Source organism: Lissotriton vulgaris, chromosome 12 (assembly GCF_964263255.1).
Source record: "Lissotriton vulgaris chromosome 12, aLisVul1.2, whole genome shotgun sequence".
Lineage (NCBI taxonomy): Eukaryota > Metazoa > Chordata > Amphibia > Caudata > Salamandridae > Lissotriton > Lissotriton vulgaris.
The window spans coordinates 766,413,395-766,437,870 of NC_141700.1; the positions used below are offsets into that span (position 1 = coordinate 766,413,395).

General features: G+C 39.5%; 1 protein-coding gene across 1 annotated transcript in view; it reads right to left on the bottom strand.

The window, feature by feature from the left end:
• Positions 1-24,476, bottom strand: part of LOC147678638 (monocarboxylate transporter 13-like) — a 93,135-nt gene that overhangs the window by 26,848 nt on the left and 41,811 nt on the right. The window contains exon 3 of the mRNA XM_086946086.1: positions 16,980-17,123. Within this exon, the coding sequence (XP_086802212.1) occupies positions 16,980-17,123 (144 nt within the window). The remainder of the gene's footprint in view (positions 1-16,979; positions 17,124-24,476) is intronic.

Below are 24,476 nucleotides of genomic sequence, written 5' to 3' on the forward strand. Positions count from 1 at the left end.
TGTTGTGCTCTCGGTACGAGGTGGTACAGGAATCTGATAAGAAAAGTAGGAGGATTGCATTTTATATTAGAGAAAGGATCCGAGAGCTCTCAGGGAGAGAGTGAGTTAGTCTGGTGGTTTGGCGGTCTGGTGATACATCACGGTGCAGACGTGCAGTCGTGACTGTGGAGCAGAGAGTCCTGACTGAACCAGAGGAAGAGAGATGTATAGAAACTTGGTGAGGTGTTCCACTAATTCTTATTTTCTAACTGTCTATGCTTAACTATTATTTTTATTTTCAGCTTCTACATATATGTATATGTTAGTAATTGCTATTGTGAAAAATGTCTACTGTGATGTTTAGTTATTTCTTTCTTTTGTCATTCTATCATTATGTAATAAAGAAACCCCAGAGCATATAATTTGTCTGTATTCCTTGTGAGGGAAGGTCAGGCGCCTTTTTACCAAGTGCTTACAGAGGGTTGGGCAAGTTTCCCCTCTAATGGGTAGTTGTTGATACGGAAGGGAAATCGGCTCCCAGCAGGAATGTCTAAATTCTAAGTGTTTCTTCCCAGCATAGTGGAGGAGGTATGTATTTGTTTTGTTCACTGGAAGGTGTTGTTCGCACAGTGAAGCGTTGTTTGTTCGCACAGTGGTGCGTTGTCGTGCAGTAGCGCGTTGTTTCACTGGAAGGTGCTGTTCACACAGTGGTGCGTTGTTTTGTTTTGTTCACCGGAAGGTGTTGTTCGCACAGTGGTGCGTTGTCATGCAGTAGCGCGTTGTTTCACCGGAAGGTGTTGTTCGCACTGAGGGTGCGTTGTGTTGCTCTTGATTGCACTGAGGGTGCGTTGTGTTGCTCTACATACCCTCCTAACTATGGCTATAGACTTGCAGTATTTCTAGCTATCAGTGTTATTCCTTTCTCAGGTAGGTATTCTAAAAGTGTGGTGTTTTTATGAGTCCTGAGAAGGGCTGTGGTAAGTAATGGCCTGGTAACTGACAGAGGCACCAAAACATACGGAAAACCGAGTCATTACAGTGCTGCAGGATCAGGGCAAAACCGCCCAATTTTTTTTGTAAAGTTCTGCCCCAGAGTGAGTCCCTCTGGGTTCCCCCCACAGAGCCTAGGGGGGCAGGGTATCCTACCACGCCCCCTTATATTCTTTATTTCAAATAATTCCAGGACAGGAGACTAAGTACCTGAGTCCTCTAATGACTGGCAGCAATATTTTTCTAATTTTTGCTGTCAGCGAATCAGAGCCTTGCTCCAGTGGGAGTCGCGAATAGGCCCAAGGGAAAAAAAGCTCCCTGAGCCAATCAGAATGCTCTATTTTTTAATAATGGGTTGGAGGGAATTGCGCAAGTGTCCTTTGAACCCAACTGTCCAGATACCCAAATGTTTTAAACCATAACTTCCCATAAACTACTGAACAGATTTACACCAAATCATTAAAGAGCACAATCTGTGGACCACGCTCTAGCATTCTGCCAAGTTTAGTGTAATTCCGTTCAGCAGTTTTTGCAGTAGTGCTGCATAAAGAAGTCTATGGAAAATGCATAGGGATCTTGTGTTTTGGGACACTCTTATTTCTCAGCCCCCGTTTGACGTATCACCCCAAAAACTTCCAGGAAGGGACTGTGGTGGATGAACTTTTTTGGAACATTTTCTGATGATTCATCAAACTGCGCCAACGTTATTAGCAAACCAGATGCGCTCTGTCTTTGGAAAAAGTAATTTTAGGGTTATGGGCTGGGTAGTGGTAAAGGGTAGTAAGGGTAATTTTAAGGGTTTGGGGTGGTAAGAGTAGTTGTAGGGTTTAGGGGTGGGTAGTAATAAAGGGTGGTAATTGTATTTTTAGGCTTCAGGGGTAAATAGAGGTAAAGGGTTTATATTTTTAGGGTTTTGGGGTGGGTAGTGGTAAAGGGTGGTAAAAGTAATTTTTGGTGTATGGGTGGTAGGGGCATATTTGAGGTTTTAGAAGTGGGTAATGGTAAAGGACAGTAAGGGTAAATTCAGGATTTTGCCTGAGCCATGGAAGCAAACCCCGGTGTCAGCCGACACCCCTGCAGCCCCGTCAAAGGGGGGAATATGAAAGGAAACGGTTACCGTAATTTGAGGAACAAAAAGCAGTGAGGTGCCCCAGAACTTGTAACCACACTCCACTTGGAGGTTACGTTGTTATATTGGCAGTCCTACACACGGCAGCTCACTGGAGTGGTATGGGCGCACTACGATTACCAGAAGGCCATGGTCATGGTCACTCCCCCGGAGGCGGAGTAATCCAATCATCAAAAGTGCCGCCAGAAATGCTGGAGTACAGACTGTTTATCCAGAGCCCCTGATGAAGTGGTTTATACAAAACGCGTTGGGCTTGATGTAAGGACTTTGTGGACAGTGCTGATGGTTCTACAACTGCTGCCTGAATTAAAGAATTGGCGTATACCTACCTGTAGTGGGCTCTGCTGCTTACGGGCAACTTTGGGGCTGCTTTTAATCAAGTGAGTGAATTACTAACATTTCGAACTGTGCAAAGAAGCTGACATTGTTTTTGCGCATTGGAAAGGGCATTAAAACAAGGAAGTCGGAGCACTGAATGCTCTTTCCATTCAAAGCCTTCAAGTTTTCCTTTGCGCACTCTGAAAGAGAATACGGCCCACGCTGTGTAAAAGCAGACCACGTGGGTGGAATTCAAAATACAGAGACTGCCTCCCGTGACCAAGGCTTTCACAAGCAGAAACGTTGGGATAAGGAAGCCTCTTGCCTTCGTGTTGTTTCACTTAATAAATGAAATATTGCAACCCAGCCAGAGCCAGTGTGCCTCTTTGGAAGGAAAGAAAGGAGGATTGGACTTTAAGTTTTCCTGGAAGCCTCGCACCAGCAACACTGGCTGCCCTGCAAAGGTTCAGGTCTATTTGCGTGGCAAATGTGGATGATATATATATATATATATATATATATATATATATATATATACATATATATATATATATATATATATATATATATATATATATATATATATATATATATATATATGCTGTCCGTGTGTTGCAGAATAAATTAATTTACTCACGGAAACACTGGGTCTCCTGTTCTTTGGCGGCGCTGCGGTGATATTGAGACTACGGCGCTGTTCGCGAGAACTTGTGTGGATATATATATATATATATATATATATATATATATATATATATATATATATATATATATATATATATATATATATATATATATATATATATATATATACATATATACATATATATATATATATATATATATATATATATATACATATATATATTGTATCCCAAAGTGCCCTGAAGCATTTAGGAGGTCACTCGACCGAGCCTCCCCATGCGGCTTCCAAATGCAACCTGCTTAAGTGCTCCTTTTCATTTTTAAAAACCAACGAGTTTCAGGATTACAAATCCCTTCTTCTAGGGCTGCCACAAACCAAACACCTGAGCCTCGCATTGCGTTTGAATTTCAGCTTTATTTGTCATCATTGCTACCCTCTGGTGGGCGTATGCTCAGTGCAGTTAAGCAGTGCATGCTGGAAAAGTTCCTAATGCGAGCATTTGTTAGTCATTTCAGGTAAGTTCAAGTGTTTATTTGTAATATTTAGGCTTACTTTCTGTCCTTAGTAGGTTCCGGATCATTAGGCAGGTTAAATCAGCATATGAGGCTCTGTGCTGAAAAACGTCTTGATCAGTGCATGACGACAGCCTCACTTGCTGGAATCTGTGTTTCTCCTCCAGTAAGTGATGGTGCTCCTCATGGCCAGGCTGCTGTGTAATTATTTTGTATCCCAAAGTGCCCTGAAGCATTTAGGAGGTCACTCGACCGAGCCTCCCCATGCGGCTGTCAAATGCAACCTGCTTAAGTGCTCCTTTTCATTTTTAAAAGCAAACGTGTTTCCGGATATATATATATATATATATATATATATATATATATATATATATATATATATATATATATATATATATATATATATATATATATATATACCAGCAGCCCGTCCCGACGTTGTCCGGGCATGAAATATAATGTGTGCAATGTTTGTAATAGGAAATGTGAATTTATTGGGAGTATGCAGCATTACGTAAGTATGACAAAAGGCAATAGGATTTTTATGCGTTCTTTAACATTGATCTTGCACGTTGTCTTTTACCTGTCTTGAGAAGTTGTTGATCTAGGTTAACGTTAGTTGTTAATTTGTGTGCAATTTGTTTGTCCGCTTGTGCATGCACTGTTAGGAAGAGCGTTGGTGATATGTGCCTCCTTAGCTTTAATGTATTTGAAGAGTCTTCGTGATCTGTGCGTCATCAGCGGTAACCTTTGCAGCTTGTGGGTGGTGTGGAGTGGGTTGTTTATGTAATCCCCAAGAGCGTTGTGTCCGACGTTAATCCTTGTACGCTGACAGTGCCCTGCGTCACAGCGTGCTTGCAAGGGCTGCGCGTGTGTGATTCACGCTGGTAGGCTGACTGGCTTGAGGCCCCGCCTGAGCCCCAGAGTAAATTGCAATCGTTAACTGTGTGATTTCGCCTGCTACGCTGCCTCGCTTTAGCCTCCGCCGGAGCCATGGAGCAATATGTTAAGGTGTGAGCTCACGCCCACAAGGGAGTCTTCTAAACCTTTCTTTTTCGGTGCACCATATAGCAGTAATTGCGCGTGAATGCCAAGGCGTGAACGGCGCTTCCCGTGAATGCTGCGCCCCGTGAAAGAATTGCATGTGAATGCCGAGGCGTGAATGGCGCTTCCTGTGAATGCCGTGCCCAGTGAAAGCCGCGCCCATGCGCCCCGTTAAAGCCACGCCCATGCGCCCCATGAAAGCCATGCCCATTTCTTTTTTTGTTTTTGTCCAGGCCGCTGACAACGCCAACGCCCATAAGTGTTTTTTGCCACGCCCATTGCTGATAGCACAACGCTGACGCGCAAAAGGGACTACTTTCCCCCTAAGGTTCTTTTACCTTTTTAGTGTATATGGTGGGCAGCTGTATAGCCTATGTCCTTCTGCTGCACCTGTCCTTTACAATGCTGTATTGGGTGTTGTGATTCGTGCTGTACTTCTTGAGCTTACCCGCCTCAAAGGTTTCAGCTCTCTCTTTATAATAGTAGTATAGATATATATATATGTATATATATATATATTTATATTGCAACAATCCTTTTTCTCACACTTTTCCCTGAAACCAGAAACCTGAACGAACTCCACTTTCTTTGTGCAAATTTTTGTTTTATTTAATTTGTGTGCTGTGCCGTCATTACATATTTTCAAAGAACAGAGGTCCTTAGTAAAAGAAAAGGAAATTCTGACAATAAATATAGACTAAATAGAGCTATATTTTTAAGAATGCCCAGCCGGACACTTTAATTTCTTGATAGGAATAATATAAGACAAGGGGAATAGAACACAAAGTGCGATGGAAGTGGGACACCAGCCGGTGTCCGACTAACACACTTGGGGAACAAACACAAGGGAAGGAATATTCAGGCAAAAACGGGTTATCTGACAATTAAAATTGCACAATGATAATCCTCAGTATACACATATGCATGTTCAAGTTGTATGTTAACTATGCATTTAGTGCACTTGTTGTCGACGAGGTTTCGAACCTCACAAATTATTGGTTCATCCTCAGGACAAAAATGATTGCCTAAAGAGTTAATAATTAAGCTTGAAACCCCAATCAAGATAAGCTGAAAATCGCTTTGGTAAGGGTAATATTTCTGTTACTGTGTGTGAAGGCTGCCTCACGCTGTGCAAGGACCCCCATTGTGGACCTACACCTTCTTGACTCCAGACTCTTGGACCAGGGCAACGTTCCCCTCGAATTCTTTGTATTTACGTAGATTCTATCCCTAGAAATTTACTGGAAATATTACCCTTACCAAAGCGATTTTCAGCTTATCTATAGTGGGAAAAAAGTGACGCACCGGTGGCGCAAGGCCTTCATAAATAAGGCCCTGAGTTTCTTTGCTGTTGGTTTCTGTCTTCCTTTTTGATAATGCTTGCTATGAACATTTGCAAGATAGGGGATTTGTATTTTGTGAAACAGTGAGGTTTCAGTAGTGAAATTGAATGCTTGTACCTAGGTCCTGAGCTGTGTTTCTAAAATGTTATTCAAAAAACGATTTTGGGGGCAAATCAATGGTATTTACATTTGGGTGTTATTTATGATTGCCTTGTGGCGCCGGTGCGTCACATTTAACATTGGACAAAAGTGATGCACCGGTGGCGCAAGGCCTTCATAAATAAGGCCCTGAGTTTCTTTGCTGTTCGTTTGTGTCTTGCTTTTTGATAATGCTTGGTATGAACATTTGCAAGATAGGGGATTTGTATTTTGTGAAACAGTGAGGTTTCAGTAGTGAAATTGAATGCTCGTACATAGGTCCTGTGCTGTGTTTTTTAAATGGTATTAAAAAAACGATTTTGGTGGCAAATCAATGGTATTTACATTTGGGCCTTATTTATGATTGACTTGTGGCGCCGGTGCGTCACTTTTAACATGGGAAAAAAGTGACGCACCGGTGGCGCAAGGCCTTCATGAATAAGGCCCTGAGTTTCTTTGCTGTTGATTTCTGTCTTGCTTTTTGATAATGCTTGCTATGAACATTTGCAAGATAGAGGATTTGTATTTTGTGAAACAGTGAGGTTTCAGTAGTGAAATTGAATGCTTGTACATAGGTCCTGCACTGTGTTTCTAAAATGTTATTCAAAAAACGATTTTGGGGGCAAATCAATGGTATTTACATTTGGGCCTTATTTATGATTGCCTTGTGGCGCCGGTGCGTCACTTTTAACATGGGAAAAAAGTGACGCACCGGTGGCGCAAGGCCTTCATAAATAAGGCCCTGAGTTTCTTTGCTGTTGTTTGTGTCTTGCTTTTTGATAATGCTTGCTATGAACATTTGCAAGATAGAGGATTTGTATTTTGTGAAACAGTGAGGTTTCAGTAGTGAAATTGAATGCTTGTACATAGGTCCTGCACTGTGTTTCTAAAATGTTATTCAAAAAACGATTTTGGGGGCAAATCAATGGTATTTACATTTGGGCCTTATTTATGATTGCCTTGTGGCGCCGGTGCGTCACTTTTAACATGGGAAAAAAGTGACGCACCGGTGGCGCAAGGCCTTCATAAATAAGGCCCTGAGTTTCTTTGCTGTTGGTTTCTGTCTTGCTTTTTGATAATGCTTGCTATGAACATTTGCAAGATAGGGGATTTAGTAGTGAAATTGAATGCTTGTACATAGGTCTTGTGCTGTGTTTCTAAAAAGATAATTTCTCTATGCAGCAAAATGTTTTAACCAAGCATTATGAAAAAATATGAGTAATCTGAGGAAACATAGATGACATGATTGTGAAATGTGTTAATATTTTTCTTGAATCATGCAGATACTATCTAATCAACCTTTTTCTTTGTAATATTCTAGTCTTGAGTTACTCTCTCTTACACCTTTTGTCTGTTTTATACCATTTCTCTTTCTGACTTTTTTCTCTCTTCCTGTTACACCCTCTGTCTGTCCTATTTCTTGTAACATCCTGTCTCTGATTTACTTCCTCTTACACCCTCTCTAAAACTTACTCTCTGTCTCTTCCTTTACAGGCTCTCTCTGTTTTAGTCTCTTTTACAACCTTTTCTCTTCTAACACCCTCTCTCAGTGTTAGTTCCTGTTACACCCTTTCTCTGTTTTATACCCTGTTACATCCTTTTTCTGATTTACTCCCTTTTTTGACTTACTTCCTTTCCCTATTACATCCTTTTTCTGTCCTTCAACATATTATACACTCTCTTTGTCTTAGTCCTTTTGTATGTTTTACTCCCTCTACCTGTTTCTTTGTCTGAGTCTCTCTGTGTTTTTGTGTTACTCCCTCTAGCTGTTTTTCTTTGTCTTACTTCTAGTTATATAGTTGCTGTGGTATAAACTTAGATATGTTGCAAATTAGTGTTTATATTGTTTGCTTATTGTGATTGCTTTGTAGTTTGCTAATAGTGGTCAATAATGTGTTATTTTTTTCTTTACCACAGATTGAAATCAACATTTAAAAAGTAAGCAAAAATGCCGTCAAGGCAAAGGAGAAGAAAAAATACCATACGGAAAATTACAAAATTAGCAACGGAAGTAAAGGAATCCTCTACAACAAGTACTTCAAAAAACACCCAAAAAGGTCCTGGTAAGACAACTAAGTCTTTTTTTCGCAACATATGTAAAACAAAAACAAATTTTAACGGTAATGTGAAGATCCAGAAGGAGAGAGCAAATTTGAAAAGGAAGGAGAGGCCCTCAAAAAATGTCTCTATTGGAGCATGAGAGAAGAATATGGATAGCAATAGAAGGTTAAATCAATTTAGGGACATTCGTAGACGAATGTTTCGCAAAAGGGTAGTTTTAAATTTGCTAAAAAATGAAAAGAAAGGTAAACAGAGAGCTGCTTTTTACAAGAAAAAGAAAAGTGTAGAGAAGCTTGTTGATCAGGCTTTTGAAGTTAAGAAAAAATTATTTATTTTAGTAATCAATAGAATTAGGATACTTAATAAGGCAATTGATGTTTCAAATCGAACAGTAGATGGAAAAGAATAATTAATCGGACTAATTTTTGTGAAGTATTTTCTGGAGAATGGATGCATAGTTCAAGTTCTGAGCCATTTTTTAATGAGGAGAGTTACTTTCAGGAAAAGGATTTGGTGCATGCAGTTGACACCAGTGGTCGAGCATATGAGGTGAAAGATGGTTGTGTGATGGAAAAAGAGAAACTTGTGTCTAGAGATGCAGAAGAGGTGTTAGCTGATGAAGTTTTAGGGAGACATACTAAGGGTCCAGTGTACACATGGAAGTGCAGTAGTATTTGTAGTGTGCGACAGGATTCAATCGATTTGCTTCGAAATTTCTTACGTACATATAGTAAGAAAAGTCTAAAACAAAAAATGAAGATCTTGCAACAGTTAGATCCTTGCAGAGTGAGAGAAAACACAGGTTTGCATGGGCATTCACTGGCTTGTCTTTCTAGAAAAGTATGTCAGAGTGTTTTTCATCATTTTAGGATGTTAGCAGTGCATCATAATAAGGTGAGGAAATTAGTGAGAAGGTTGTATTATAAAAAAACTCCAGCACTTAAGCTTAAACAGTTAAACAGTGCTCTTTTGCATGGATCTGAAGTAGATGTGAAGACTATTTGTGAAGAAATTGAGTTTTGTTATTTTGGGAACAAAGAGGACAGTGTAGAAATGGATATAGTAATGGATGGTAATGTGGAAGACAATGTACAGATTTCAAGTACAGAAAAGTTTGACAAGGAAAAAAGAGGATTAAAGGGAAGAGTTGTTTATTTGCCTCTAGATGTTAAGAAGAATATTGATACAATTGGTGTAGAAAGAGTAGAAGAGGATCCTCTGGTTATTCTAGTTAATGGGGTTCCGACAAAGAGTAAGAAAATATGGCAAGATTTAGTGGATGTTAGGAAAGTCAAAAACAATGAGTACTATAAAGATGTAAGTGTTGGAGCAGAGGAAACAGCTACAGAAAAAGACAGTGATTGTTCAGTTGGCTAAATTTTAAAAGTTGATGTGTCTAGAAGTGAAGAAATATATGAACATTATACTGTTCATCCTTTGCATTCCAAAGAAGTAATGGGGAATGCAATTGACTTGTTTCAAATGAAAGCAGCAAAAGGAAGTCCTATTAGTGTATGGGAAGAAAGTTTGGAAGCTCGTTCTTTTCCACAGTTATTTCCAACAGGTCAAGGTGGACGATATGACGATCGACCAGTTCAAATTCCTGCAGCTGAATACCGGACTTTAAGATTATATGCTGAAGATCCAAGGTTTCGTCAATGCATTCCGTATTTGTTTCATCTACTGTATGAAAGTGATTTGTCTGGGCTTTCTTATGCAGTTAATCATATACTAAAAAGTGGAGCTCATCTGCAAAAATGTTTTGGCGAGGGACTTTATGGATAAAGTCAATCTGCAAGACAGTATTTTGGAATCTCAGCTAATCAATCTCATGGCATGTCAGCGTGGAACAAACGAGTATTGGTTTCATCGTCATGGGGAATTGAAATGTATGCTAAGAAACTTAGGAACTCCTACATGGTTCCTCACTCTTAGCTGTGCTGAGTATGCATGGGATGACTTACTTCAATTTCTACGAGAGGCAAATGGAAACATACAAAATATAGAATTGAAAACACCTGGAGAACTGCGTTTTTTGGATCCAGTGAATGTTTGCAGATATTTTAATCATAGATTTGAAGCTATGATGTCTTTTATTACCAACAAAAAAAATCCTCCCCTTGGAGAGGTTTTGGATTTCTTTTGGAGGACGGAATATCAAGCGAGAGGTGCTCCTCATATACATATGTTGTTATGGATTAAAGATGCACCCAAATTTGGATCAGATTCGGATGAAACAGTGATGAGTTTCATTGAAGAGTATTCAACATGTGCTGTTCCGAAAACTACTGAAGAAAACAGTTTAAGGCAACAAGTTTTACGTTTTCAATCTCATCGTTGTGGAAAGTACTGTCGTCGAAAATTCAAAAACAAGGAAAAGTACTACACGAAATGTCGTTTTGCGTTCCACGACCAGTGATTTCTAAGGGAAGAGTAAATAATTTGATGTCATCTCTACGACATACTGTGACGAGGAAATCACCCAAAAATACATATAATTTAAAAAGAAACGAAGAGTCCAAGTACATCAACGACTACAACCCAGTGATTTTGTCCATGTGGAATGCTAATATGGATATTCAGTTCGTTGCTGACAACTCTATTGCTGTGGCTCGATATGTGACATCTTACATCACAAAAAAAGAAAAGACAGAACTGAAGGAAATGTGGGAGGACATTTCACATGAAAAGAGTCTAAGCAAGAAATTATACAGTTTCAGTCTGAAGATGTTGTCGCATCGAGAAATTGGAGCATATGAATGTTCTGATCGGTTATCATCAGCAAGTCTTTATGCCAAATCAAGAACAACCATTTGGGTGAGTCTAGGTCTTGCTACAGGTCTTGCTACAACACGAAACCGAGTTTTGAAATCTGTACAAGAAATTGAATATTTGGCGGAGAAAGAACCAAACAGTACAGATATTTTGAAGACAAACATGTTGGATACATACTATCCAAATAGAAGTACTCACCTTGAGAACACTTGTTTGTATGAAGTTCTGCAAAACTACAGTTATAAGAGGAACATCACAGAATATATCAATAATGGAAAATATGCTGTCATTGGGTATGAAGGATGTCTAGTGAAGCAGAGAAAAGGCCATTTGATTAATCATCGAAAATTGAGTTGCGAAGCTCCAGACAAAAGAGAATTTGACTATTTAGCTCTTTTGCAACTCTTTAAGCCATGGCGTACAGAAGAGGAACTACTTGGAGATTTTCTCTGTTATGAAGACTCTTTTAATGCAACTAAGGATACTATAGAATGTCCTGTTTTTCCAAATTATCTGCAAATGTTGAACGAAGAAATAGAGCAAGAAACCACAATTGCTGAAGAGATTGCTAGAGACAGTTCTCAAGACAGTCAGAGTTCTACTTCATTGAGTCAGGATCCACTAGGAGGACCAATTATCCACAATGAAGCTGCAACTGCCATGGATGAGGTGGAAAGTGCTATGGAACAAGCTCAAGAGGATGTAGTTAACTTAAAAGATTTGGTAAAGCAACTAAACGTTGAGCAGAAAAAGATATATGACGAAGTCACAGAACAGATTGAACATGGATTCAGACATGAGAAAAAAGTATGCCCATGTACATCATTTAAGCCTGTTCGACTGTACGTAAGTGGAGAAGCGGGAACAGGAAAAAGTTTTCTGATTAAAGCCATTGCAACTTATTTGCAGAAAAGGACTGAATCACCGCTGTCTTGTGTTGTAACCGCTCCAACTGGACTGGCAGCACATACCATTAAAGGGATTACTCTACATCATTTACTGATGCTGCCAGTTGAGCATGATAATAAATTGCATTACAACAAGCTATCTGGAGATGCGTGTTCTGAAGTTTCCAGAGTCCTGAAGAAAATGAAACTTCTTATCATTGATGAAGTAAGCATGGTCTCAAATCTAATGCTTGCTTTTGTGCATTTGAGAATGCATGAAATTCTTAGAACAGAGTATGATGTGTTATTTGGAGGAAAACACATTATTGTTTTTGAAGATCTACTGCAGTTGACTCCAGTAAAAGGACAACCAGTGTTTAAAATGATCACGCATGAAGATACCAGGAAGTCCCTTGGAAGCATTGGAAACGTTAATATATGGTTACATTTTAAATATGCTGAACTGCTTCAAAATATGCGACAGGCAAAGGATGAAGATTATAAAAATATTCTACAAGATGTAAGAATCGGAAAAGTAAGTGAGCTTGGGAAAGAAGCTTTACATGCTCGATTATTTTCAAATTTGTATCCAAATGAAAACATTCTTCCAGAGAATATTTTTTTAAAAATGAGTGAGAAGAAATCTGGGATATGTTTGATGCCAACTCTGCAAGAATGTTCCATCTTCAACAACAAAATGTTAAAGTTAGAAAATGAAGAGATTGTGAAAATGGAAGCAATAGATAAAATAGAGCATATGGGTGCAACAATTGTTTTGTCAGAAAATTTGAAAACAAAATTGGATTCATTAGAGAAAAGTATATCTAAAACAGCTGGTTTTGAAAAGACTCTGAATGTGTGTTTAAATTGTCGTATCATTTTGAGAAGGAATTTAAATGTTGAAAGAGGTCTGGTAAATGGAGCAATGGGTTGTGTTGTTGATTTTGTGAATTATAGAAATAGAGATGGAATTGAATTTTTAAAAATAAAATTTGATGGCATTGAGCAAGTACAACAAATCAGTCGTTGTTCTGCTAGATTTTTGCTTGTAAAAGACTTATATGTTCGCCGAAAACAGTTTCCTGTTTGTTTGGCATATGCGGTGACAATTCATAAATCTCAAGGTTTAAGTGTAGATAGTGCTTTGGTGAACATTAGAAGATCTGTGTTTAAAGAGGGTATGGCATATGTGGCATTATCACGAGTCAGAACTTTATCAGGATTGTACTTGATTGAGTGTGATGAGACAAAGATTTGTGCAGATCTAGATTGTGTTAAAGAATACAATAGGTTAAGAAGAGAGTATGCTCCACATTTGCCTCAATATCCTCTGTTTGAAAAACGTGTGGTAGGCCGAAAAAGAAGAAATGAGACTAATTGCAGTGAGGTAGTAGCAAAAAGACAAAAAGTAGATGAAAATTTAATTCAAAACAGAAAGAAAAAGGATTCTGATGAAAATGTTGTTGGATTTCAGTTTGAAAACCATTCTGGTGTCAACTGCTATGCTAATGTAGTGGTTAATGTTGTTTTTTTTCTTCAAACTTTACAAGAACAGATTGTTGAAAATCCGGATCAAAGATTGTGTGGTTTATTGAATTCTGTGTTTGAGAAATGTAGCAGGGATAGATCAAAAATAGAAAGTGTAATAGAAATTCGAAATATTTTAGACATGTGTTCTGGTCAAGATAGATTTTCACAGAACATTCAGCAGGATTGTCAGGAATTTTTAATGTATATGTTTGGTGTTTTGGAAGATGAAGGTGTAGATGTAGAAAATCTTTTTAGCCTTTCTTATCAATGGCAGCATGACTGCGACAATTGTAGTTCATCAAGTAATACTAGAATAGACACTGAAAGATTTATATATTTGACTTTACCAGACTGTAAATCAGTGTCATTTAATAATCTAGTTAAAGCAGCAGATCATAATATGGTGTGTACCCAATGTAAGTGTCCAATGCTGTCCACATTATTTATACAAAGTTATGGTCAGTATATCATTTTAGTTTTCCAACGATGTAGACCTGATGGAACTAAATTGACAACTTGTATAAAAAATGTTGTGTCTTCTCAGTTATCAATTTCAGAAAGAACCTTTACAACTGTAGCTATTATTTATCATGACGGTCCTTCGACAACATCAGGACATTATACATGCTACTTAAAATGTCAAAAAGGTTGGAGTTACTGCAATGATTCTCATTTGACTTATAAACAACGTTTGCCTTATGACTTTAAAAATTCTTACCTAGTGTTTTTAAAACCAAAGTTTTAGTAAAGGTAATTGGCCTTTGAAGACGGGAGTAGTTAATAAAAGTTAGTTAGTCTAATGTTTAAAATTATTTATCTCATATAGGTACTGTAAGTGGATCTCATAGTAAGTGATATCAGTTTTATAGGAAATGTTGAACATGAGTGATCAAAAAAGGGAATATGAATATTTAAAGATTGTGAAAATGTTATATGAGCTTTTCTTTGAAAACTTCGGGTAAACGGTAATTTCAGAGTTTAATTAGAGACATTTTAAAAAATACTCCTATATCTGACACTATTTGGCCGTAAGGAAAGTGTAAGGTATGATGTTCTTAGATCTTTTTTCATAGGAAGTCGATGAAATGGAAGTTATAGAGAACAGCAGACTTTTTTTCCACCAAAAGGACCTTCACTATCTACTATTTGGCCTCAAGGAAAAGTAAGTGAATCAAAGATTAGTGTACATATATGATTTGTAAGTTTTTATGTTTTTTTTTAAACACAATCTTTTAGCAAAAATAAACAATGTAACATATTGTATAAGTCATTCTATAGTTTGCATTGTGTAATTTATATTGTATTCCCATTGTCTCACACTCATTTTCCCTTTTCCACCCTTATTTAGCTCTCTTTACTCACTTACACTGCCTTTCTTTCACTTTGTTTCATCGCTGTTCCTTTACTCCACTTCTTTCACAACTCCTCAATCCAATTTCAACTGTCTGCATTTCTGCTCTCCCTTGCACCACTTTTCACCTTTCTCACATTCTCTCAGTACCACTGCTTTAGTTCTCTTCCCCTCTCTTTCCTTCTTTTGCTCCTTTACTCTTTTCCCTTTCTTCACTCATTGTACTGCAGTTCACTCAGTCCTTCCCTTTGTCTTTCTGTGTACTTACTTCCTCACTCCTTTTTCCTCTATCGTTCTATATTAACCTCATTCCTTTCATCCCTTCACTCTGTGACTCCCCTTCACTCACTCTCAGTCATCTTACATTCCTCTTTCTTATTAATGGATCCTCATTTAGACTCCTTTCCTTTTCACTCATTTTCCTCTTACTTTCTTCTCTTTCCTGATTTCGTTTTGGTATCTCACATTCTTTTAGTATCTTACTTATCTTCAGTAGTTTGTTCTCCTTCTATTTCTTTTTCCCTCTTTTTTGTCTTTCTACATCACTTTATTTCTGTTTTTGTATCCTTCACTCTTGCTTTATTTCTTAGTACACTTTTTTGATTTTTTATCTCTTGGCCTGTTTCTTCTATTTTAAAATATATATTTTACTAATTATAACTTGTTTTTTCTTTTGTCTTTCACAGATACAAAGTGTAGTTTAAACATGCAAGTAAGTTTTCATTAATTATATGGTAAGTGTGACTACAAAATGTAGTTTGTTATCACCCTTTGCTTTAACCTCACTACTTTTCTCTCACCCTACCTCACCCCTGTTTCCTTACTCTGCTTCCCTCACTTATTCTTATCCTCCATGTTTACTTCTCTTTTCCTTACTTTCCTACCACATTCAACTTCTTTCAGTGCCCCTGCTCATCCACACTCCCTCACTTACCTTTTTTTTCTGGTTCACTTAGTCCCTTTCTGACACTCCTTCCTTTACGCTCTCTGTTCTTTCTCTCTGTCACTCCCCATATCTTACCCTTATTCACTTTTATCCACCCTCTTTCATTCCTCTTTACTTACACTCACTGCTATTTTCTTTCCCTCCGTCACCACTGTTCCTTTTCTCTGGTTCCGTCACTACCTGTCATTCCCCATCCTTTACTCTCCTTCCTTTTACTTTCATCACCCATTCACATTCTTCCAGAACCTCTGCTTTAGTCTTCTTCCTCTTTCTTCTCTTCTTTTGCTCCCTTATTCATTTTCCTTTTCTCAGTTACTTCCTCTTATACATTTTCTCTGTTTTACTATTACACAGTCCTTCTGTGTTTCTCCCTCTAGCTCTCTTTCTCTTTACACCACTCTCTTTGTCCCCATTCCTCATGCTCACTCCTTCATTATTTTTTTTTATTTTTTTTTTTGGTGCGCTGACGGGACGCGCCCCGGTACGAGCACGGGGATGCTCACCGGTACGCGCACCGGGAGCACTCCAGAGTGAAATATAAAAAAAAAATGAATATACTTTAAAAAAAATATATTATATTGATATACAATATAGGATTCATTTTTAGAAAAACATACCTTTCTAAGCTATAGATATTTTCGAAAAAATAACCTTAGAAATTCACTAAAAAACACATAGGTGTGAGGCCCTATAAAAAGTTAGGAATTAGAAGTTAAAAAACCTATGAAATTCACAGAAAAAGCCATAGGTTTCACACCAGTTATAGTTAGGAATTAGCATTTAAAAAAACCTATGAAATTCACTGAAAAAAACATAGGTTTCACACCAGTTATAGTTAGGAATTAGCATTTAAAAAACCTATTAACTTTACTGAAAAAACCATAGGTTTCACACCAGTTATAGTTAGCTGGAAATTTTACTGACATAAAACCATTGAAATTCCCACGTTATAGTTAGTTGGACTCACTATAACTTGCGCTTGTAATGCACTGCTGATGACGTCACATATTACATCACTCATGACATGGTCAAAGACCTAACTACATGTTGCATAACTCAGAAAGTAACACATCACATACAATGGCAATAAAGGTGGAGTTGTCTTAAACATAGAACATGCCATGAAACACTACACTCTCCCTCAAAATTCCCTTTATGTCTGTTTCACTTAAAAAGAGATTCAAAAGAGTGTGGGGCAGTATTGAGTATGAAGGAGAGAAGGAACATGGTGTCAATTACTACATCACATGCACTCTCTTGCTTTCAAAGCCTGGAACATCACTTCTTCACAGACATAGCCCACCCTCCATTCACAGGGAGTGTATCTTACCTGCCAAGGCACCCAGGGTGAGGTAGAGGTGCAGCAAGGAGTTTCCAAATGAAGCCAGCACAGTTCCCAAGAAGGCGAGTACCCCTCCAGCCATCACAACCGCTCGCTCCCCATACTGTATGCTGAGGGCGCTGCCAACCGGAGCTGAAGCAATAGGGAGGAAAAGGTACACTGGAATAAGTAGGGGAAGGGTCGGCTTTAGCACCAGTGGCGCCCGGTGCAACAATGTTTGTTGGCGCCCTCATTGACCTCCTTTTCCATTGATTCCCTCACTACAAACCTTTTACAGTTCCCCTCTAGTTTCCATAGCCACTCTTTCTCTCATGCATTTCTATCAAGGTGTCATAAAATTAGTTTCTGTGAACAGGATGGTGTGAGAAGTTGACCTGGCATATGCTGTCCACTATTCTAAATACACATAGGGTGGTAAAATCTTGGTAAATGGAAGAAACAGGGTTTAGTAACCCCATCTAGGTGCTGGGTCAAATAATGTACTGATCCAGAACTGTAACTGACATAGCTAGGGTTTATTAATGAAGTTAGTGTCCCAAAAGTTGGAAGTATCTAAGCAAGTAGGATGTTGGTTTTTGCTGGATGAATCTCCAAGGAATTTGAGCTCATTCACTAATGGAACACCCCCAGAGCTGGAGGGAGCCACTGCACAGTAGAACTCCTCCACCCTTTGAAAAGCCAACAAGTCCTGAGTGTCAATTGCAGACATGAAGGAAAATCCCACTATATGCAACAAATGGGCCAATGGCCTTAAGTACCGGTTCAACAGCAGGGGCACGAGTGACAACCCCATAACACTGGTCTGGTCTATTGGGAGAGGTGGCTGCAAAGCCCACCTTCACTGTCTCTGTTAAGAAACACTCAACCCACTCCAGCACATGTCTTCCAATCTCACTTCAGCCAGGGAGATCATCGTTAATGTCTTGAGTAACTGGACCCTGCTGTCTCTGATCCCTCTCTAAGTCTTGCCCTCATGTTTATTATTTGAGTTTGCATCTATGGCAAGAAAGAGAATGACTTCTAATTTATTTTGCCTTTCATTATTGTGCATGTAGTATATAAGTAACAAATTACCGCAGCCATACATTATTGCACATCATTGGAGATATCTGACCATACAGATGAACAAGACCAAAAGCTCCTGGACTCTGAGGTGACTTACAGTATCCTTTTAATGTATGGCAAGGGGTATTTTATTTCCTGTAATACATGGATACACCATACCGCTTCCCACAAACTACTTAATTCTTTGGAGTTTTGCCTTTATGTTGATTGCAGACATGAATTATAAGAGCAGAATCTGTACTGTGAAATTAAACACACCCAAAAGCAGTTAGAAAGTTTGCTAAAATATATTAGAATCAGTTTATTGTAAATCAAATTAAGAAAATGCTGGGGCTTAGGTAGTGGAGATGCATGTAGAGATTATGTGGTTGCAGAAAAGATCTATAGCATAAAATAGATAAGCATGCTGTCCTAAATTGTTTGTTATACTGATCACTTTTTCTTTTTTGAACAAATAATCAGAAGAATGAAAAGTCAGTTCTTGGTTTCCTTCTTTAACCCCTTAAGTGCTGCGTCGGGGCGTTGGCCGACGGCAGCACTACCTCCCCAGTGCTGCGCACGACCATTGGACGTCCATTCAGCACTAGTTGCAATGGACAGCTCAGCACTGGGGAGGGATATTTGCGCCGCATCTATGAGGTTAAACTACAGCTGTAATGATGGTATATGGCATGCCTTTCATGTTGACCTCTCGCTCTGGCAGAATGCACTGTGATATCAGAACTCAACTGCTAACCTATTACAATTGAGCAGCTATGTCATTACAGGTGACATCACAACTGGCCTATAATAAGGAACATAGGGCCTGATTTTAGAGTTTGACAGGTTGGTCATTCCATCACAAACATCACAAACCTGATGTCTCCCATCCACTGTATTACAGGTGCTGGAGGATAGAATGAACTTGGAATTTTGCAGACAGAATATCCATCACGTTTGTGACGGAGTAACCTGTCCACCGAACTTTAATTCAGGCCCCAGGAGATGAGCTTTTATTCTAAGATTGCTGGCTCCCAAGTATTATATTTTAATGGTTTGTATTAAATGACTTTTATGAACCAAATGACTGACTGGACAATCAGTTATTAAGGAACGGTATGTAACTGTTACAACGCGATTTTTACCACGCATACAGTTACCACGCATACCATTACAACGCAGGACCCTTAACAACGCATACCTTTACAACGCATGACATTACATCGCAGATACTATTACAACGCATGCCATTACAACGTAAGTATAAGTAAGTATATCATTTTATTTTACCTTTTTTTTATTACCAAAATATTAAAAATAAATTAAAATAATTAATTAAAGTAATTTTATATATAGTTTGGGTTTTGGGGTACAGGGGTATTTTTTAGGGTTCAGGGCTGGGTTTGGGTTTTGGGGTACAGGGGTATTTTTAGGGTTCGGGGCTGGGTTTGGGTTTTGGGGTACAGGGGTATTTTTAGGGTTCAGGGCTGGGGTTGGGTTATGGGGTACAGGGGTATTTTTAGGGTTCAGGGCTGGGTTTGGGTTTTGGGGTACAGGGGTATTTTTAGGGTTCAGGGCTGGGTTTGGGTTATGGGGTACAGGGTTATTTTTAGGGTTCAGGGCTGGGTTTGGGTTTTGGGGTACAGGGGTATTTTAAGGGTTCAGGGCTGGGTTTGGGTTTTGGGGAACAGGGGTATTTTAAGGGTTCAGTTTTATCAAAATACTTAAATTTAATTAAATACATTTATTTTAGTAATTTTAATATTTATTTAAAAAATATATATATAATTTTAATATTACAATGACATTAATAAAAAATGTATATAATAAATAAAAATAATTAAATATTTATTAATTACATTTAAAAAAATAAATAAATTAATATTTAAAAATAATATACTTACCTATACTTACGTTGTAATGGCATGCGTTGTAATAGTATCTGCGATGTAATGTCATGCGTTGTAAAGGTATACGTTGTAAAGGGTCCTGCGTTGTAAATATTGCGTTCTAATGGTATGAGTGGTAAAAGTATGCGTTTTAACGTCATACATCCGTCCTCGCTACCTCAAGAGAGTGACTTTCTGAAAGTATTGGGGCTTTTTACCATTCAGAGGGAAAATTGAATGGATATGGGGTATGTGTAAGCCCCTAAAGATGAGAGCCTAAGCACAAATACAAAATTGCATGTAAATTCAGAGAACCCACATGGAAAACTCTCACATAGAAAAATCCACATGTAGGAAAATCCCACATAGGAAAATCCACACATGAAAATCATTAAGGTTTATTTAAAATTTGAGTTTCATTCCATAAGGCAAAAAACAAATGGTTAATTCAATTCAAAACACTCCAAATGTGTAAAAATATGTATCGGCATAGGTAGTGGAAGCTGAGCCCTAACCTAGGAAATAGTCAGAACCAATTATGATCTAGCACAACTCAAATAATGAGTCAAAAAGCATTTTGTAATAAGGATCACTCACTAGAACAAATCATAGAAAGTATTCTACTTAGACATAAATGAACAGACTAACATGGTTTTGCTCCCTAAGCGGACCTGGGGAACCTCTTGCTTGCTCCCCAGTGGAGCATTTTTATATGTTTTCAGACTCAGGAATCATACGGTCAGTATGGTTCGAGGTAAAACATACATCAAGCTATCCAAAAGTAAAACAGAAAACATGTCACATGATAAAATGACTTTTGTTCTACACATCATGAATGTATCCTGCTCTGCAACAGAAAACAAAAGCTCATTAAAAATATAAACAACACCTCCATTCAGTCAGGGGACATGGCCTTTGTGGTATCTTGTAGCTATGTATCTATGCGATAATGCGATTAGCGATTCTTACCGCTCTTCGAACCAGATTATCGCTGATAAGCCTTCCTTCTAAACCCCATGAATAGTGGAAACAAGTTGAATCCCTACAACTATGCACTCACCCAGACCTCCTGCTTAAAACACTACCATTTAAACGTCACATACTAAAAAAGATTCTCCCTGCCTGTTACCTTACATGCTCCTCAACTGCGGAGCCGCTGTTCAACACGCTACAGATATCTCTGAAATTACACTCAAGGGCAAACTAGACATCGCCTTCCTCACTGAATCCTGGCTCAATAACCACTCTACCCTCATTCTAGACCTGCTTCTCCCACTGGGATGCAGCATAATCATGCAAGACAGACCTATAAGAACAGGAGGTGGACTAGCTATCATTCACAAAGAAGAAATTTTGCTCTCTGTTTTCAAATCTGCTCAATACTCATTCTTTTAGTACATCAGAGTCGAACTTACAGTCGAAAGCTCATCTACCCTTAAATTACACACCATCCACCACCCAGAAGAGCTAACCGACCTAATTACATGATTCTCCTTAATGGACACAAATGACGTGTTCTTGGGCGACTTCAATATTCACTGGGACAACCTTGATGACACCACAGTCCAGAAAATCAGCAACCTTGAAATAAATGATCTTAAATAACTCTGCAATGAACCTACACACATTAAAGGATCCACTGTTGACAGGATTATCACCAAAAATGACCTGGTCTCACTTAAATCAGTATTACCCATTGACTGGTAAGATCACCACCTCATATTGATTAACATTAATACATGCATCAGATCCCAGCCAACCCTAACTAAACCCAAGCACTGGACAAGGAACATCGAACGAGTCCCATTAATGGAACAGAAAGTGAGAATCAGCACCCAACTACAGCGTCACACTCCCAGCCACACCGTCGAGGACCTCATGACACACTTTAACACAGATATAACAGAGGTTTGTGATCAAGTAGCCCCACTTAAACCAAAAACCTCTTATTTTTAAAACAACTGGACAGTGTCAAGAATAGACCCAGGGAACTCTTCAATATTTGGAAAAGTCAAACCTCCCTCTCATCCCCTCATGAAATATCAGCCACTAATGAACATGGCAAAGAAATTGCCAGCTTCTTCATTGATAAAGTGACAAGTATCGAACAAGCCTCCACCCAAATCACATAGTAGCTTTCCCTCCTAACATGCACAAGAGACTCACTAACAACCAAATGGACCTATATTATACTAAGGACAACATCCATGATCTCACCCAACTGAAAAACTATGCCAATTGGTCTGACTTAAAATATAATTGTGAACTTAAACATAAAGCCAATCTCCCACACTACAGATCTCCTCCCGTCCACAATAGTACAAAACCTCAACCACGTCAACCAATCATCAACTCATCCCTCTCCTCAGGCTCCAACTTGATTCCCTCCAACTAAGACAAATCACTCCCATACTGAAAAAAACATAGGCGGACCCTAATGATCTCAACAACCTCAGACCAATCTCCAACCTCCCGTTCCTAACCAAAACCATAGAGAAGTGTGTTCTTCAACAACTTAACCAACATATAGAAGATTACAACCTTCATGGTACCTTCCCATCTGGATTCAGACAGGGCTGTAGCACAGAAAAGCAAACACAAAGAGATGATGGACGGAGCCCTGAAACTTTTCAGACACTCACCCCATCACAGATCTGTGTTGAATCCATCATCGTTCCCATGAGGCACTTGACCCTGTGCCTCATGGGAACAGTCCAGCCCGAACTGCCAAGCCAGGTCATCCCTGAACCGGTAACAAGCATCATGGGACCGGTTTCGGGGTAACACCCCTCATCAGCCAGGCTAGCTTGAATCCAGTGGCAAAGTGAGCAAGGGACCCACGTCTGGGCATACCCTGCCAACTTAGGACGAACAAAGCAAACACAAAGAGATGATGGTTGGAGCCCTAAAACTTTTCAGACACTCACCCCCAGTCACAGATCTGGATTGAATCTATCATCATTCTTTAGCTCACTTTGCCTCCTCAGTTCAGACCCAGCTATAAGCAAATCAGTCTTGACCCTGTGCCTCATGGGAACAGTCCAGCACATATAGCTGGGTCTGACCTGAGGTGGCGAAGTGAGCTAAAGAACAATGATGGATTTAACCCAGGTCGGTGACTGGGGGTGAGTGTCTGAAAAGTTTCAGGGCTGTGTCCATCATCTCCTTGTGTTTGCTTTGTTTGCCCTAAGTTGGCAGGGTATGCCCAGACGTGAGTCCCTTGCTCACTTTGCCACTGGATTCAAGATAGTCTGGCTGATGAGGGGTGAAACCCCAAAACCAGTCCTATGATGCTTGTTTCCAAACAGGGAGGGCTTAGCCTGGCAGTTCGGGCTGCACTGTTCCCATTGGCTGCAGGGTCAAGACTGATTTGCATACGGCTGAGTTCAAACTGGAATGGCATGGGAAGCATAAATACGATGGACTTAGATCTAGATCTCTGTACTAGGGTGAATGTGTGACATTGTTCTGCAGTCTCTCCATCAATTGCTGTTTTTGCATTCGTCACCCCGAGTGGGATGGGTTTGCCCAGACATGGGTCCCATGCACTCCAAGCCACTGGAGTCAAGTTACCGTGGCTGATGAGGGGAGAAACCCCAAAACCGGTCCTAGGATGCTTGTTTTCAGTCCAGGGAGGACCTGGCCAGGCAGTTCGGGCGGGGCTGTTCCCATTGGGTGCAGGTTCAAGACTGATTTGCATATGGCTAGTTTCAGACTGGAATGGCATGGGGACCAAACAAAACGATGGATTTAGGCCCAGATCTCTGCACAGGGGTGAATATATGACATTGTTCTGTATTGTCGATCAATTTTTGTTTTTGCATTTGTCAGCCCGAGTGGGACGGGTTGCCCAGATGGGGGTCCCATGCTCTCCATGCCACTGGAGCCAAGCTATCCTGGCTGATGAGGGGTTAAACATGAAATCAGTCCTAGTATGCTTGTTTAAGTCCAGGGAGGACCTGGCCTGTCAGTTCGGGCTGGACTGTTCCCATTGGATGGAGGGTGAAGACTAATTTGCATATTGCTGGTTCAAAATGGAATGGCACGGGGAGCAAAACAACAACGGATTTAAGGCCAGCTCCCTATAGTGGGGTGAATGTATGACATTGTTCTGCATTCTGTGCCTAAATTTTTATTTTTGCAATTGTCAGCCCGAGTGGGACGGGTATGCCCAGACGTGGGTCCCGTGCTCTCCATGCCACTGTAGTCAAGCTATTCTGGCTGATGAGGGGTGAAACCCCAAACAGGTTCTAGGATGCTTGTTTCCAGTCCAGGGAGGATCTGGCCTGACAGTTCAGGCTGGGCTGTTCCCATTGGGTGCAGGGTAAAAACTAATTTGCATATGACTGGGTTCAAACTGAAATGGCATGGGGAGCAAACAAATTATGGATTTAGGCCCAGATCTCTGTACTGGGGTGAATGTATGACATTGTTCTGCATTTTTTTGCATTCGTCACCCAGAGTGGAATGGGTATGCCCAGACGTGGGTCCCGTGCTCTGCATGCCACGGGAGTCAACCTATTATGGCTGATGAGGGGTTAAATTCTGAAAC